This window comes from Tyto alba, unplaced genomic scaffold, assembly GCF_018691265.1.
Source record: "Tyto alba isolate M040663 unplaced genomic scaffold, T.alba_DEE_v4.0 Super-Scaffold_1, whole genome shotgun sequence".
NCBI classification, from domain to species: domain Eukaryota; kingdom Metazoa; phylum Chordata; class Aves; order Strigiformes; family Tytonidae; genus Tyto; species Tyto alba.
Window position 1 is genome coordinate 23,157,863 of NW_024881261.1, and position 15,238 is coordinate 23,173,100.

Consider the following 15,238-nt stretch of genomic DNA (forward strand, 5'->3'; position numbering starts at 1 on the left):
TACAGCTGTCACTCTTGCCAGAAATTACCATATGCAATAGTGGTTCCTTCCCACAGACTGAATGTCTTCAGTTATTAATCATGCCATGCTTTCCTTTGACTGGAGATTCACTGTCTTTCAATCTGCCTCTTTTTTTCTTGCTTAACCGGTTTCACCCTGGCCTACACAAATATTTCTTTGTCTGAAGTCAGGAAGCAGAGTATTAAAATGAGGTCTTGCTACTTACAGAAAGAGATATCAGATGCTTTAATTTGTATATGTTATGACTACAAAAGCTACAATGTATACCAGAAAGTTTGGCTGCGTAGGAAAAAAAAAAAAAAAGAGATGAAATCTCTGACCCTCTGTGTGAATGTCCCCTTGATGCCAACAACTCCACCAGTGCTGAGAAAGTTCTGCACTCTGGACAACACGGTCCTTTGCTCTCCCCTTCCTGTAGTCACTAGCAACATTACATGGTTGCACAACAATTTATTGTTTATCTGTTCTAGGCTGCAAACCACTGATACCAGCATTGGCAGGTCCTGGTAACCACAGTGTTTGAGCATTTCTGATCTATACTTCCAACTCCTTGTGATGATGCAAAATGTTATCATCCCCCTAGCACAGGTTCAGAATAGATGCAAAGGATGGCAAGATTGTGCAACACACTTAGGCACCTCATTTTTATTTATTCAATGACACTTTCCCATAGTCAATGAGGTCATCTGTGCTGCTGCGGAGAGATCTTCCATGATTAAGGCAACGACCTGAAACGCAAGTTTTTCTTGCTACACCTCACTGACAGAACAGTCTCTTTTTCCTCTCTGTTAACCAGGTTATGGAATCTAAACCATGGGACTTTCAACAAGCAGACTGTTTCTGCTACAGATCTTGAAAGAGGCATTACTAAAACACTCAGCTCTTTCAAGCATATTGCCAACAAACACCAGAATGGTGCAATTAAAGCTCATCTGTGCAATTACAAAAAAAAAAAAAAAAAAAAAAAAAGTGAGCTAGACCCTCAGCTGCAATAAATTAGCTCATTACCAGGGCCCCTAACAGAACTGTGTCAGCTAATTCTGGTTGAGGACTTGGTCTGTAAGTCCTTTGTACAACAATACCAGAGGCCAAGAGCAAAGTAGGGAAGATGGATTGCTGCCTGGTGCTGGAGGGAGTGTGCTGCAGGGGTACAGTTACAATGCTGTGTGGAGGCTTCTGAAAGGAGGTGTGAAGAACTTCAGAGAGCTGAACAGTGGCATTAAGGTTGGTAAAATGTATTTACTTGTGCTGGAGTCCAGCCAGGTTTGACACTGCTGCTCCTGGGAAACCAGCCAAGATTTTTTTGTTGTTGATATTTTTTTTTTTCCTTTCCTCTGGACTGGTTTTTCATATCCCTTCTGGGGTGGGGATAAGGTACGGAGAGATGCTGCTTTCAGGAAGCTGGCTGGGACACTGGCATGGCAGCAGGGGAGGGAATGGAGCTGCGTGTGCGTGCTTAGGAATCAGTATGGGTCCTTGCAGTATCTTTGGCAAGGTGTGCCCAGGCCAAACATTGTCTTGAGTTAACTTGTACTACTTGCCTAGTAGCCCTCTCAAAGGCTCTGTAATCATGCTAGAGATAAACAGGGTTCCCTGGGTTGTAATATAAGCTTGTAACTGATGGTGACTGATTACATGTAACCTTGGGCAAGCTGCCGGACTTCCTGTAACCTGTACTGCTGGACAGTAAGACTGCTTCTTCACTGACAGGGAGATGATAACAGTGAACTAGCTAATATCTAAAGGTAATTAGTAGGGAGTGAAAGGAATTGATGTGTCCCAGCTAAGTCTCTAGAACTTTGCTTTGCTTCATTTCCAAATTGCTTTTTAGGACATTTATTTCTCTGTTGGCAGTTAGCAAAGCCTAGCAGAGAAACTTAAATCCTTCAAAGGTGAATACCCTCCCATCAGCTCCTGTCCTAAGGCTTTCTTCTCATTGGAGTTTTAAGTCCATGTGTATTTTTCTTTTGCACAACTACTATCAGCTGCCAGGGCACAGCCTAGTGCATTAATATAGAGATTTCTGATCTGAGGAAAGAGAGTGGATATCTAAACGTGACGTTGCTTTCAAGCAGTTTCTTTATCCCAAGTTGCATGCAAGAGATGCACTCAAACAACTGTCCAGGCAAAACTCTTGGGCACTCCCAGTCCTGCCCCAGCCCAATTCCTGCAAAAGCTCCCATCTTTCAAGTAAACAAAGCCAAATTCTATATTCAAATCCCCATGCTCCAAAGCATTGAAATCCAGGTCCAGTTTTTTTCTTTTCTGCATCTACACCTGTGGCTCAAAGCCATGTTTCACTGGCAATTCCTTCAGTACAAGCCCTGTTAAGCTCTGATACATCCCTGGGAAGGGTCCTTGGCTTCTGATGCACTAACTCAAGTATCATAGCATATGGTCTTCTGATGTATCTGGCTAATGGAAGTATTGGTGGTGGGAAGGGGCCAGGCTAGAAGTGGGATAAGTACTGCTAGTGGCAGTACAGAGCTATAGCACACACTGCTGCCTCATGCTGCTCTCCTCCCTTCTGGTCTGTGACCTGTCTTCTTAACGTTCATCCTGATTTGTAGGCTGCCTGGCATGAGGAGAATCTCTGTTAAACATGTGTGCAATGATGGGCACAACTGGAGCCAAAGCTTTGCTTGTCTCCATCTACCATTGGGTTACAAAGGATAACAGCCTTAGAGCCATGGCAGCCCTCTACTTGTACCCAGAGCTGCTTCAAGGTTCATTTACACAGCAAACCCATCCACAGTGGGTGGTGCTGGCAGGGTTACGCAGGGTGGCAGTCCCAGGGAGAGGCACAAGGTGAGCAATCCAGAGATGCTCAGAGTGCCTATTCCTCCCCACTCCTGTCTACCACAAGACATGCAACACCCTCTAGATTTAAGTCCATAAGGCCAGTACTTTCCAGCTGTCGTGTGCCAGAGGAACAGAGCACCATAAATAAATGGCATTACCAATGACTTGGGTTGCTAGAGTAGCAGGGATTTTGCACAGCTGCCCTGCAAAGCAAGAACAAAGTCAAACCCCCATCATTCCTACCAGTCTGCTTAGTCCTGAGCACAGGAGCAAGATGTGTGTGCAAAGCCCCAGAAAAGATTTTTCAGCATCCCATTGAGGACCTGTACAGCCTTCCTTGTAACTCCTCTCTAGCTCCAGCTGTGCCAAGGATTAAATCCTGTGCCATGCAGAACAGGTTCTGTGATGGGACTGTGGCCTCCGAGTAACTAAGAGATGGTCATCAGCTTTTGAAGAATCATTACATTTTGAAGACTCAGTGACTAGTTAGCTGGAGTCAAACTCATGACCCAGAAATGAAAGGCTGCCTCTCCCATTCAGTCCTTGCATTCCCTCATTTTACTTCCTTCCTTTACAAAAAAGTCTGCCTTTAGTCCTATTGCTGGGACATGTTCTCTAACACAGCTGGCAGTACAGCTCAGGTGGTATTTCCTTTTCACTGAGAAGAGGGGACTTTTTTTCTCACCAATGATGAAGTCTCAATTTCCCAGCATTTAAGAGAAAAGAGGTCACTTCCTTTGTGAAACAATAGGCATTTTTTGTTGCTGACTCTTCCCCCAAATGTGCTGAGGGCTGGGGCTGTGCTGGCACCTCCTTCTCAGCACTAGCCCACCAGCTGGCCCCCACACAGAGCACGCAGGGGCTGTGTTACTTTCCTAGCTGGGCAATGGCTGTCCCTTGTGTAACCCTGTGGACACAGGGAGTCATTGCATGGACATGACCCCAATACTTAGAAGAATTGGATTACTTTTATGATGCCAAAAAAACCCAAATAAAACAACCCAACAACCAAACAATCCCCCCCCCACCCAAAAAAAAACCCAGCAACCACTACTAATTGACCCTCTGGGAAGGAGATCTGTCTCCACACAGGTTTGCCATGAACTTCCATGGGTGAGGATCTCCCCACTTCCCGGTGCTTTACAGGCCTGTTGAAGGCCTGATCCCAGTCCTGGCGATGACCAGGGTGCTACTTGAAACCAACCTTCTGCAGACAATCTGCTTTCCCAAAGTCTTTCAAGCAAAGCTAATCTGTGAGCATGCTGCTATATCCCTGGGCTGCCTGATCCGAGCAAGGGGTTCTCCTAAACAATTAGGACAGTCATAACCCTAAGAATTTCCAAGGGTAGCTTATGGAAAGGTCTCATGTCTTCAGTGCACTGGTTACATACAACAGCAGAGACTTGAAAATCACTGTCATAGAAATATTTGGGTTTTTTAACTGGAATTGTGACCGAAAAATTCACATTTGCAGAGGAACACATTCCCATGTGGTAACTGAATATTTGCATGATAGACCCGATTCTCAAAATTTCATTTTATCCAGCTCAGGAACTGACATGCATGTGGATTTCATGGGAGTATATATACAATTTGTTTTGCTTGAAATGTTGAATATAAAGGGATAATTACAACAAAGCTGAGATCTCAGACAGTCCTTGAACAAAAAGCACAAAGTTCTTAGATTGTTTGGCTCCAAGGTGCTCTCCAGTCTCACTGTTAGTTAAGTGTGGGAAGTTCTTCCAGATGATAGTAATATAATGTGACCAGAAGTGTTATAGATCCCCCATAGCTGCAGCTGGTAATGATAAATCCATATAAAATAGATGCTGAGAGAAAGATAACAGGGTTCAAGGACTCTGACTGAAGAGGCATTCATGCCTTTAATATGTATGTTTTAGAAGAGGAGGAGATAATTATAGCTCTTTTCAGGCATTTGAGGAGGAATGAGAGGGAGATTGATTGTTTACTGATGGATATAGTTGGGTGAACTAAAGAGGAAATGGATTTCCAAGTAGAGAGGCCACTTGACATTTTTACAGCTTGCTTCTATTCATTCCAAGTGACCTGTGAAGTTTTTGAAACAGAGCGACAGGTCTGATAGATTAGTGACCTCTGGCAGAATGTCCTGGGGCATAGCAGGTCCCCACAGACCACCTGATTTATCAGTTACTTGTGTAGGCTGGCAGTCACCAGTTTTTAGACCAACACCTGACCTTGCGCATAGCACCAGCTAAAGAGCCTCTCCCACTTGTTACTGCATTTACCCTGCAGTTTATTTCTTCAGATACATAGCCTAGTGGGAAAAGCAGGCCAAGGATAATTTTGGTGCACAATAATCTGTGCCCAAGTCCTCCCTACTCTGCAATGTGACTGCTCCTGGGGTGGGGGGAGGCTTAGCTTCCACAATCACCTGTGCTGCTTATTTGTGAGACTTTGTGAGGGAGATGACAGCTCTCACTAAAGACCTGCAAATCCTTCTCCTTGGAAATTCCCGTGTGCTCCTTCAGAAGAAAGGTTCAAAACCTTAAATAAAGGAAATGGTGCTTTCACAGGCAGCCCTGTATAATGGCAAAAGATTATTTGGCACACATATTCCTAATATGTCTGAGCAGAAAATCAAAACAAAACAGTGGAAACAAATATACCACACCTTGGCAAAAACTGTCTAATTTAGGAGATCCTTCCCTGCACACCTGATTTGCAGGCTGCCTTGTATCCCACGGGAGGCCCTTTGCAAGGATGGAACTTGCCCCCCAGGGATGACAGGTATGTAGTAATTCAGGTTTTATTGCCTATAATAAGCTTGGATAAACAACTGTTCAATAGCCCCACAGGCCAAAGCCATTAATACCCCAGTGCTTCAACTGAAGCCAAAGGAACTCATGAATGGTATCAGAAAGGTCACTGTTAACCCGTTCCTCATGTGCCGTCATTGCTGTCCCTAGGCAAAACCCTGGAGGGCTGCTTCTGCTTAAACAAGGTAGCAGTGAGCAGGTGTAACCATACTCTTCAGTATGTCTGAAGTCTTTCATGTTTGATGACAAGGAGGAGGAGGAGGTGGTCATGCAGAGCTCTAGCTGTGGTAAACTGAACTTGCTGGCACAAGAGATCCTGCCACCCTGATACTTCTGCTCTAACAGGAGGGGGGGGAAGATCCAGCCTATACCCCTGTTATTGAGCTGCCACTCTTAAAAAAAAAAAAAAAAAAAAAAAAAAAAGTTTGGTTTATATTCTCTATCTTAAGCTGCATTTGGAGATCCACTTTTAAAGTCCCTGCCACAAGGCTTGCAAGAAAAAGTATAATCTTGGCTCTTTTTGAGCAGATATGGGGTCCCAACGAGGACACAAATAATATTTGGTGCCTCTTTCCAGCTGAGGTGATTAGCGAGCACAGTCTCTGTTTATTATGTGGAGAAATCATAGCTGAATCGCTTTGATTCCTCAGTGCTCTGTGTGATATCTGTTCCCCCACCAAACCTTCAACCTATCCCTATGACAATAATGCTGTGTCTGCGTGATGAGGGACACTTCCATGTCAAAAAGCAATCTTTCTTTCGCCTGCTAACCCCCCTGTCAGGCTTGCACTATGTAGCTTGAGGGAAACAAGTTCTTGATCAAATTACATGGGGGGAGGGAGGGGGGAAGCTGTTTCCATCATACTGTAAAATGGCATCTCTTCAAACACCCTCCACACCTTGAGGTGATGCAGGAGCGCTCTCGCAGCAGTGCTGCTCTGGAGCCCTTTGTGTCATTGGGTAAAAATGCAGTCTCCAGACCAAACCCTGGCAGAGCAATGTGCTTCAGCAGCCCTCGCTAGCACAGTTATCTGCTAGGGCACCTCAGAGAGTCTCAAGCTCACCCTGAGCTCTGAGTAGCTGCCCCGGAGCAGGAGAGCTGGGAAGCACAGTCCAAGCGCTGAGTGCCTGAGCACAAATGTGGCAGCTCCGGTGACTCTGCCGGAGCAGACTGCCCTGCAGCAGTGCAAGGTGGCAGGAGTTCAGCATCCAGATGGGAAGTCAGGACCCCAGCAGGCATAACCACTCCAACAGAGTGTTTTGCAACAACTTTACCATTCTGTTGTTGCACAGCTCACTACACTTAAGAGTCTGGCAAACCCTGTCTGTAGCCATCTCCGTGCCAAGCAAACCAACCCAGTGCAGTGATGTTAATGGAAACTGCGGATCTCATTTACAGCTGGTGCAAGCCAAGCTGAAAGGTAAACAGGGATGCTAAGGGGATTGTGCTACCTGGGGCTTGTGATCTCAAAGCCTGCAGCACTGCCTAAGGAATAAAACATACCAGTCCCCTTGTGCCTGAAAAAGGCATTTGTTTTGACAACACTTACGGGGTTACAAGTGATCTGCTAGAGGACCGTAGCTGCCTTCCCTGCCTGGATCGCCTCATCCGCACAGAACAGGAGGGAGTAAATAAAACCTCTCCAACTCGGGATCACTCCTGTTGGACGGGGATGTACCAGCCTAGAAAGCGACCCGATGTCCGTTGCCAGCGCAGTGACGGGCTGAGGGCAGACCCGATCCGCCCCACGCTAGTGCAAAACCCGCGCGATGCCGGCGGGACGTGTGCGCGGCGCCGCTCAGCCACCCACCCCCCGTTTCACCCTCCCTACTCCCATCCTGGGCACCTCGCCCCGCTTCACGCTCGGAGCCACCGCGCTCCCGCCGTTCCCTCCCAAGCCTTTCCACGCTTTACCAATGCGGAATACACCCGTTTTAAGAGCAAAACAAATCGGATTGCTGAAGCGCGATCCTCCCACTCGCTGGCCCCGGGGGCAGGAGCTGAGCGGCCGGAGGCTTTAGCGAGGGGGCAGATCGCTGCAGCCTTACCTGCGTGGGGGCAGAGGCAGCCGGAGAGCAGGGAGCGCAGCATGGGGCCGGTGCGGGGCGGTGCGGGCAGCCCGGCCGGCGGGGCCCGGGAGCGGGGCGGGCCGGGCTGGGCTCGCCCTAAGTACCGTCTGCGCGGCCGCGGAGGGGAAGGAGGGGGTGGCGGAGGAGCGGGTTTGGGGAGGTGTGCCGGCAGCCGCCGGCTGGCTCCGGGGGGGGCGGCGGCGGACTCACCTCTTCTCCAGGGCGCGCCCAGGGTGAAGCTCCGATGCCAGCTGAACATCCCGGCAGCAACCGCCCTCAGCGGCGGGCGGGGGACAGGGACGGGGGGGCCATCGCCGCCGGCCCTCCCCGAGCTCTGCGCGTCCCCCGGCGGGCGAGCGGGTCCGGGGCCCGGGCTAGGGCATGGCGGAGCAAGGGGGGGCTGCAAGGGGGGGCTGCAGGCGGGGCGGGGGGGGGGGGGGGGGCTGCAGGCGGCGCGGAGGCTGCGGAGCGGTGAGCGGGCGCCCGGCCAGCAGTGACTTATAAAGGGAGCAGCCCAGAGGAATGCATCTCCTTTGGCTGATAAGCCGAGATGACTGGAGGGGTTTGAACTACCTTTGCAACCCCCGGAGGAGAGAGGGGGAGAAAGGAAAAAAGGGTCGGGAGAGAAGAAAAAAGAAAAATGTTTCAGCCCTTGCATAACGTCAATAAACAACCCTCCTCTCAAGTGGCAGGAAAGGCAAGGCTGGAATGTTTTGGGTGGGGAGGAGAGAGTAGAGTGGGTTTGGTGGGTTTTTTTCTTTTCAGTTTTTTTCTTTTTCTATTTAAATCGCATGTTACGTGTTCATAATGCAAAACTCTGCCTTGGCTGTAGCTGGGACTGCAGGCTATGGGTAAGAGGGGTGAGGGGGAAGGAGCAGGACTATCTCAAATGCAAGCTCCCACGGGCATGTTTGTGGTGTCACCCCACTGGGGTGAACTCCAAACGTTCAGGCCAGGCACGAAGAGTTCTGGCGTGCCCTGGCCATGGCTGCGCTCACCAGAGTGCTGCCTTGTGAAACAAGTGGGAAATTAGTCCTAGGCTAGGTTTAAGCAATACAAGCGCCCTACAACCAACAGCCCCATATGGGGTCTCTGTTTGCTAAGAGAGCACTGGTCCCTGCATTACTCTCCCATCCAGATTTCTGCCAACTAGAGCACTGTCAGGAGAAAATGTGCTGCTTCAGAGGTGAAACCAGCATAATTCTGTGGACTTCATCTGTCCACAGGACCAGTGGCCCCAAGGAGACTACAGAGAGACAGAGAGTGATATAGCCCTGCTACAAATGCCATGAGAGAGTCAGGTGGGAGGGGACCTGTGAGGGGAGATCCAGTCCAGCTGCCCCCTCGCCCTGTTCCCCCAGGTGCCCGCCTTCCCATGCCTCTGCCACAAACACCACAGGTCCGATATCAACTGAAGTGAACTGACATTTTGCTGTAGTAGTCACTGGAGTTTGCTGATTAGCACCAGCCACAACTTAGAGACAGGGTGTTTAATTGGCCCCTTTTCCTCAACACATTGCTGTTGTATTTAATTATTATTTTACTGCTCCCAAACTCATGTCATCCAACAGAAAGTATCCATCCTCTCCAGGCTGGGAGATTCATTTTACTGTTCCTCCCTTGCCCCCCACTGCAGTGGGATAGAGTTTTGGGGGGCTGTACCCAATCTCCTTGCAGCACTCCAGGCACTCATCATGCACCTAGTGCCTGCTCCTTTTTTTCTGAGAAAGCCAAAGAGGGTTGTGTCTAGAGCTGGTGAGAAGGAAAGACACAAATTCCCTTGGGGAAGGACGTCCCTATTTCTTGCATAGAGGCCGTCCCAGGCCAGGGATGTATGTGCCACTGTGGTTATTGCTGTGTGCTTGGTGCACAATGTGCTGCCATGTTCTACCCATGCTACCAGCCCTAGCTCACTGTCTCAGCTCCCAGATGCAATGGGCAGGCTCAAATTATTAGAGCAGTGGAAGGGTAATTTACAGGTCCCTTAGTATGAATTCGGTAGCACTGCTAGCAGCCAGAGGAATTCTGTCACCTCCAGCTCTGCTGCCCATATACTATTGCACACTCCTTTCTTTCTGCCATTAAGCTCCATTGTTTTGAACATTGCTAAGCACACTCCTATACTACCCACAGGCTTTTTTTTTTTTTTTTTTTTTTAAATAACTAGTTTGGAGAAGGAAGAAAAGCTACTGTGCTGATGTCTGTATATAGCTGCAACTCAAATTGCTCTGATCTGATATGTAGTGAGCAAAATATTTGATGCTGTCAAAAAATTAAGTTCCTAAGGACAGCCTCAAGCTGGCTGTTTCTAAGTTCAGTTTACTCCCTTGTGTTCAACAAATGCTTGGGGCCAACAGAAATGACTGTGTTACCAAAACATAATAAATAAAGGAACCCAGTGACAGTAAGCTTTTCGAACAAGAATAAAACATCCCCTGGAATGCGCACAAGCCAAGTGCTCCAGCCCTGGGCTAGGGCAAACATGGAATGAAAATTGCTGGCAATGAGCGCAAGTTTTTAATGCTCTAGGTACTCTCACAAGAGGGTGTGTTTGTGTGTTTGAAACTGATAATTAATATTGGAAGTGCCTTGTGTTGACACAATATGTGACAGTGTTCAGAGTCTAGAGGGCCCCACAAATCTGTTGTTAGTTGTCGTATGTGGTTATTTTTGTATACACTTGAAAAGTTTTAGTAGTATAACTGTGTTATATATATTTTTTCAACTCAGGTTTACTTCCTATATTAGCATCAAAATGTTTTACACCTGAATAGCTTAGCACTGGATCAGGAAAAAGCTATAGAACTTTTATTCCAGTGTAAATGCCTAAAGAGAGATTTTACCATTTTGAGGTTGTATTATTAATGGCAATGAAACCTTCCAAAGAGTGGACACCATCTATTCCAGACTTCATCAAAAATAGCCCACAAGCAGGAAATTAAAGCAGTACTTGGTTTAGGTGTCCAAACTTGAAGCAAGTGCAGAAGAGGGAAGCTGATTATTAATGTGCTTTTTTCTAAATCTTGTGAACACCTTTGGCATGGGTAAGGTCATATCCCCTCTGTACAGAAATATATTGAGCCCAGTTGCTCAAGTGAGAAAGGAAGGATGCTTCTGTCCTGCAGCTTTGTCTCTTGTCTGGCAGCAAGAGTATTACCAGGTCTCACCATTTAATTGGGAGTTTTGAGACAGGCTGGCTCCTTTTCCTTAAAGTCCAGCCTGCTAGTGAGCATGGGGTGCTGGGGCTGAGTGGTATGTTGCTGTGCTGGCGGCAGAGCACAAGGATGGAGAGGAACCAGCTGGGCAGGAAAATGGACCTGTCTTAGTCTTGGGGACAGCCAGCTCTGGGGACCTGGGCCACATTATCAGGTGCCCCATAAAGATGCTGTAGTTTTTGGCACACGCTACATCTGCCTTTTCCCCATGGCTGCCAGCCCTCGTGCCACGGTTCCTTCCCATTCACTCATGTGCTGAGAGTGTGGGATGGGTTCTTCAAATTGCAACCAGGCAGGAAATTCCCTCTCAAGCTGCAGAGGATGTAACAGGAAGAGGAAAAAGCTCTTAGTCAGCATCGGCTTAATTTCTGATGGATGCATCAATTTCCTCAGCCATAAGAAAACTCTCCACCCAAAGAAGTCCCTGAGTGTGGAATGCTGTTGTGTCTCCGGATCCCTCAGGCATACAGCTGCATCCTATCTTTCTTGTCACCTTTGTGAGACTTGGAGCTGGTGGGAAGTGCCTTCAGAGCAGAGGGCACTTCTCTACCGTGGAGAAGCCAGACATGAACTTGCAGGAAGCTGCTCAGCATTTGCACCAAGCAGGGTGGGTGGGGGTGTGTGGCAAGGTCTGTTCATAGTGCAATTCCTAAATTAGGTGCCTGGAAAGCAAGAGAGATACATTTAGTGGTGACTCCTAAAACTATGTGGGTCATTGTGCGGTTCCTCCATGCCCCAGTTACTACTGTGCACTACAGGGGTTGAAATCACCCCCAAATCTTCCATAAAAGGGATTGCTACTGTGTCCATTGAGATGCTCTGTGGTTGCAAAGGAAGATGCCTGTCAAATGTGAGCCTTGCTTCAAAAAACTCCCCAAAAGCCAAATTACACAGTAGCAGCACAGACCCCTAAGCATGTGCAGCTCTGCAGGGGTGAGGTCTCCTGGCTGGGACAGGTGTTCCTCTAGAGTTTGGCTTCAGGCAAGTCCCCCTGTGTGAATAACTTCATCTTCTGTCGCAGCCTGTCTGGCAGAACAGGATTTTTCTAAGCAGTTTCAGGACCCGTGTTCTTTAAGTTGTGCAGCCCCCAAATCACAGGATTTCTCATGCATGTAAAAGGCCCCTCCACCTGGCGTCAAGTATTTGTGGTGACGAAAAACACATTCCAGTATCACTGTCACTGTGGTTTTCACACTGAAGCACACAATGAAATAACTGTCAACCTTTCATCATATGTATATACTAGACCTCATTTTCCATCCCATTCCCTGACCCCTTCATTAAAGGCTGGATCTGAACAGGTTGCTCAACTACCTCCTGGTTTGGTTTGTACACCTGCAGTTTGGCACAAAAGGACTCTGTGGATTGCAACCACCTCCTTTACTCCAATATGTTTTCTTTCGTTCTGGTAAGAGTGAGGTTTTGAGACATAGCTGGCAGAGGGACATTGGATCTGTGTGACAGCCTGGAAAAAAGGGGAGATATAATGTTGTGCTACAGCGGGGCTCCTCATCAGCAGAGGAAGGGCAGGGAGGGGATGGTCTGTGCAGCAGCCACCAGGGTTGGCTTGGACCTGTCCCCAATGGGTAACTGTAAGGGGTTGTTCTTCTCTTAGCTTCTACTTACCTCTGCCCAATCAGCCATGCCAGCAAAGCTGTACTGATCTCACTTAAGTGAGGACTGGCAGCACCTCCTGCATGAGAGTGTGAAGTGCTACCACAGGGGTCCCCCGGTGCTGGACAGTGTGTCTGCATGTGTGGCTCAGGGAGCCCATGCTGCATCATCCATCAGCACCTTGCACAAGAGCTGGGTCAAGGGCGAAAAAAAAAAAAAAGGGAGAGGGGCTCAAAGAGGAATTTCATTACATTTGCATTCCTGTACACAGAAGTTTCCAGAAGATTCCAGTTTCCTGTGAAATGGTTCTCCTGCTAACTTGGCAGTGCCCTGCCTGTGTACAGCTTGTCCAGGTGAAGGTTTGGGGTCACAAAAGAGGAAGTTGTTTTACTGCAATGCCCTTATGGTGCAAAAAATAGCTTGTTGGAGTAGCACAGCTCTCAAGTCTGTTAACAGTAATGCGTTAACCCCTGTGAATCTTATGTCTTGCTCCAGATACTTGTCTTAGTCTAGATACATTGCAGTTTTTGCTCTTTCCTCAGGGAATCTGATAAATGCACTAAATACTCAAAATGAGCAAAGCCTGTCTGTACAAGCAAAGCTGCTCTGCATCTTCTCTGCCTCTCATATGGGTGCTGCTGCCCCGAATAATTCCCCAACCAAGAGTACGGGAGAAAGCTGCCACTCAGTTCAGCACCTACTGCCCCAGTTCTCCTTGCTGGTGTGTCCACCAGCCTTCCCATAGCACAAAAGGTTCAAATGCCAGGTGTGTTTTGGATCCTTTGGCAGGTATGTGGTCCCTGCTCCTCCCTGGTATGAGAGGAGCCCTGCTGAGCCTGATGGGAAGCAGCTGCCCAGCACTGTGCCCTGCGGAGCCAGCACTGGTGGCTTGCCAGGCACATCACTTCCTTGCACACATGATGGAAACAGCTTTGTGCTCACTGAGTTGGGCTGAAGGGACCTTTGACTTCAAAAGCAGTTGCAACACATGCTTAAACTCTGGTCACTGCTCTCTAACTCTCCAGAGGCAGAGCAGTCCCCCTCTCTTTCCTGTGGATTACCTGTCCTGAGGGTCCACACGTTCCCCAGACAAGGGACAAGCTGGCATACCTTGTCAACACCTTCCAAAGGCAGGCTGAGCTGTGCTGCGCTGTGCTGTGCTGGCTGCTTTCTGGGTTATGACACAACCCAAACCCTCTGTTTTCTTCCTGTGATGCTGCAGGCTGGCTGATGGCATGTGGGCACAGAGGGGTGCCCATCACCTCTTCCTCCCCCCAGCACACCCGCACCCCTCTTTGCCTGTGGTTTTGGGTTTGGTTTGGGTGTCTGAGTGGGCAGGGAGAGCCAGGGCTCAGCTGGGAGAGAAGGGTGCCTGTCTTGGGCTGGGCTGGGCTGGGCTGGGCTGGCTGGGCAGCAGAGCAGTGGTGGGGACTTTGGGGCCACACACTGGTGGGGCAGCTGGGCATGAGTGGAGGAGCAGAGGGGAGCGATGCCGGGGAGCTGGTGAAGGGCAGGAAAAGTGGCAGAGGCGCTTGAGGAACAGTAGCAACCTGGAAGGAAGGGAGGAGGCTGAGCCAGGTCAGGGAGAGAGGTGCCTTGTTTTTTCTGCTGGGACCTCAGTGTCCTGGGGATGCCCGCCGACTGCTTCAGTGGCCCCGACAAAGGGCAAGTCACAGCCAGGGGCACTATGCTCCTGGACTCTGATGGGGGCCACTGCCCTCCTCCAGGGGTAGGGGGACAGAGCCCACTTTTGCTGTGCTGCCTTTATTTCTATGATTCTTTAATTTATCTTTGTGATGGAGGGCAGCATCTCTTCCATCTCAGCAGCCCTCAGCTCACTCTCTCTGTGGGACAGTCCTGATAGGAGCTATGGGGTTACTGTGAGGAGCAATGGGACACTTTCACATCCCAGTTCACCTACCAGCATCCCCCCACATCGTGCCAAGCAGTGGGCAGCACCCCTCACCAGAGCCCTGCTGTAGCGGGAGCCACCTTGGCGCCAGCCTCATCCTCCTCTCACTGCCTCACAGGTACTATCATGGAACAGATGGATAGGGAGTTTTAGGGCATTGCAGCCCCAAGAGCAGAAGACATGTGGAAGTGTCTGCCTTGAGGAGCTGCGCCCGCTGCCTGGCTCCTGGCCTCCCTGGGGGCTGTGAGCCTGTGCCCAGCCAGGAGCCCGGGCTCTGCCATCCGTCCAGCTCACAGCATCCCGCAGACCTAAGCCAAGCTTTGTCCCTGCTCCCATATGTCCTTTCACAGAGATCATCCCTCAGGAATGAGTGGCACTGTGTTCATTTGCGTGTGCAGTGGCTGGCCTGAAAAATACAGTGATGTGGCAGGGTAAGACGAGGGTCACAGCATGGCAGCATAGCGCAGCAGGGATGGGTACACGGCAGCAGGAGCTCTTCCCCTCTGCAAAGCCCTGGCTGAGCACACTGGAAGTGCTGCATAGTTTCATGCTCTGCTTTGTCAAGAGGAGACTGGTAAAACTAGATGGGAATCCAGGGGACCGTGACAGAAAAAATCAGAGGGTGTGAGGGAAGGGTCAGGGAGTTTCCCACCATGAAATTGGGTGAAAAGGTGATGAGGAGAAGCTCAGAAGAGTGGTGTTGTTGACCTGGGCCTCCCTTTCTATCCTCTGAGGTGTTTGCAGCCCCACGAAGCTCCAGCCAGGCCTGGACTTGGTCTATTTCTCTATCCCCATCATGTCTCTGG

General features: G+C 49.2%; 1 protein-coding gene across 4 annotated transcripts in view; it reads right to left on the minus strand.

The window, feature by feature from the left end:
* LOC104363795 overlaps positions 1 to 8,083 on the minus strand; it is a 32,342-nt gene extending 24,259 nt beyond the window's left edge. For 2 of the 4 annotated variants that reach the window (XM_042803078.1, XM_042803005.1), the window contains exon 1: positions 7,902 to 8,083. In XM_042803078.1, coding sequence (XP_042659012.1) covers positions 7,902 to 7,950 — 49 coding nt within the window. In that variant the 5' untranslated portion in view covers positions 7,951 to 8,083. Of the gene's footprint in view, positions 1 to 7,670; positions 7,848 to 7,901 lie in introns of those variants that run through there. The other 2 variants (XM_032982132.2, XM_042803144.1) reach the window with 1 other exon arrangement.
* Positions 8,084 to 15,238: the final 7,155 nt, after the last annotated feature.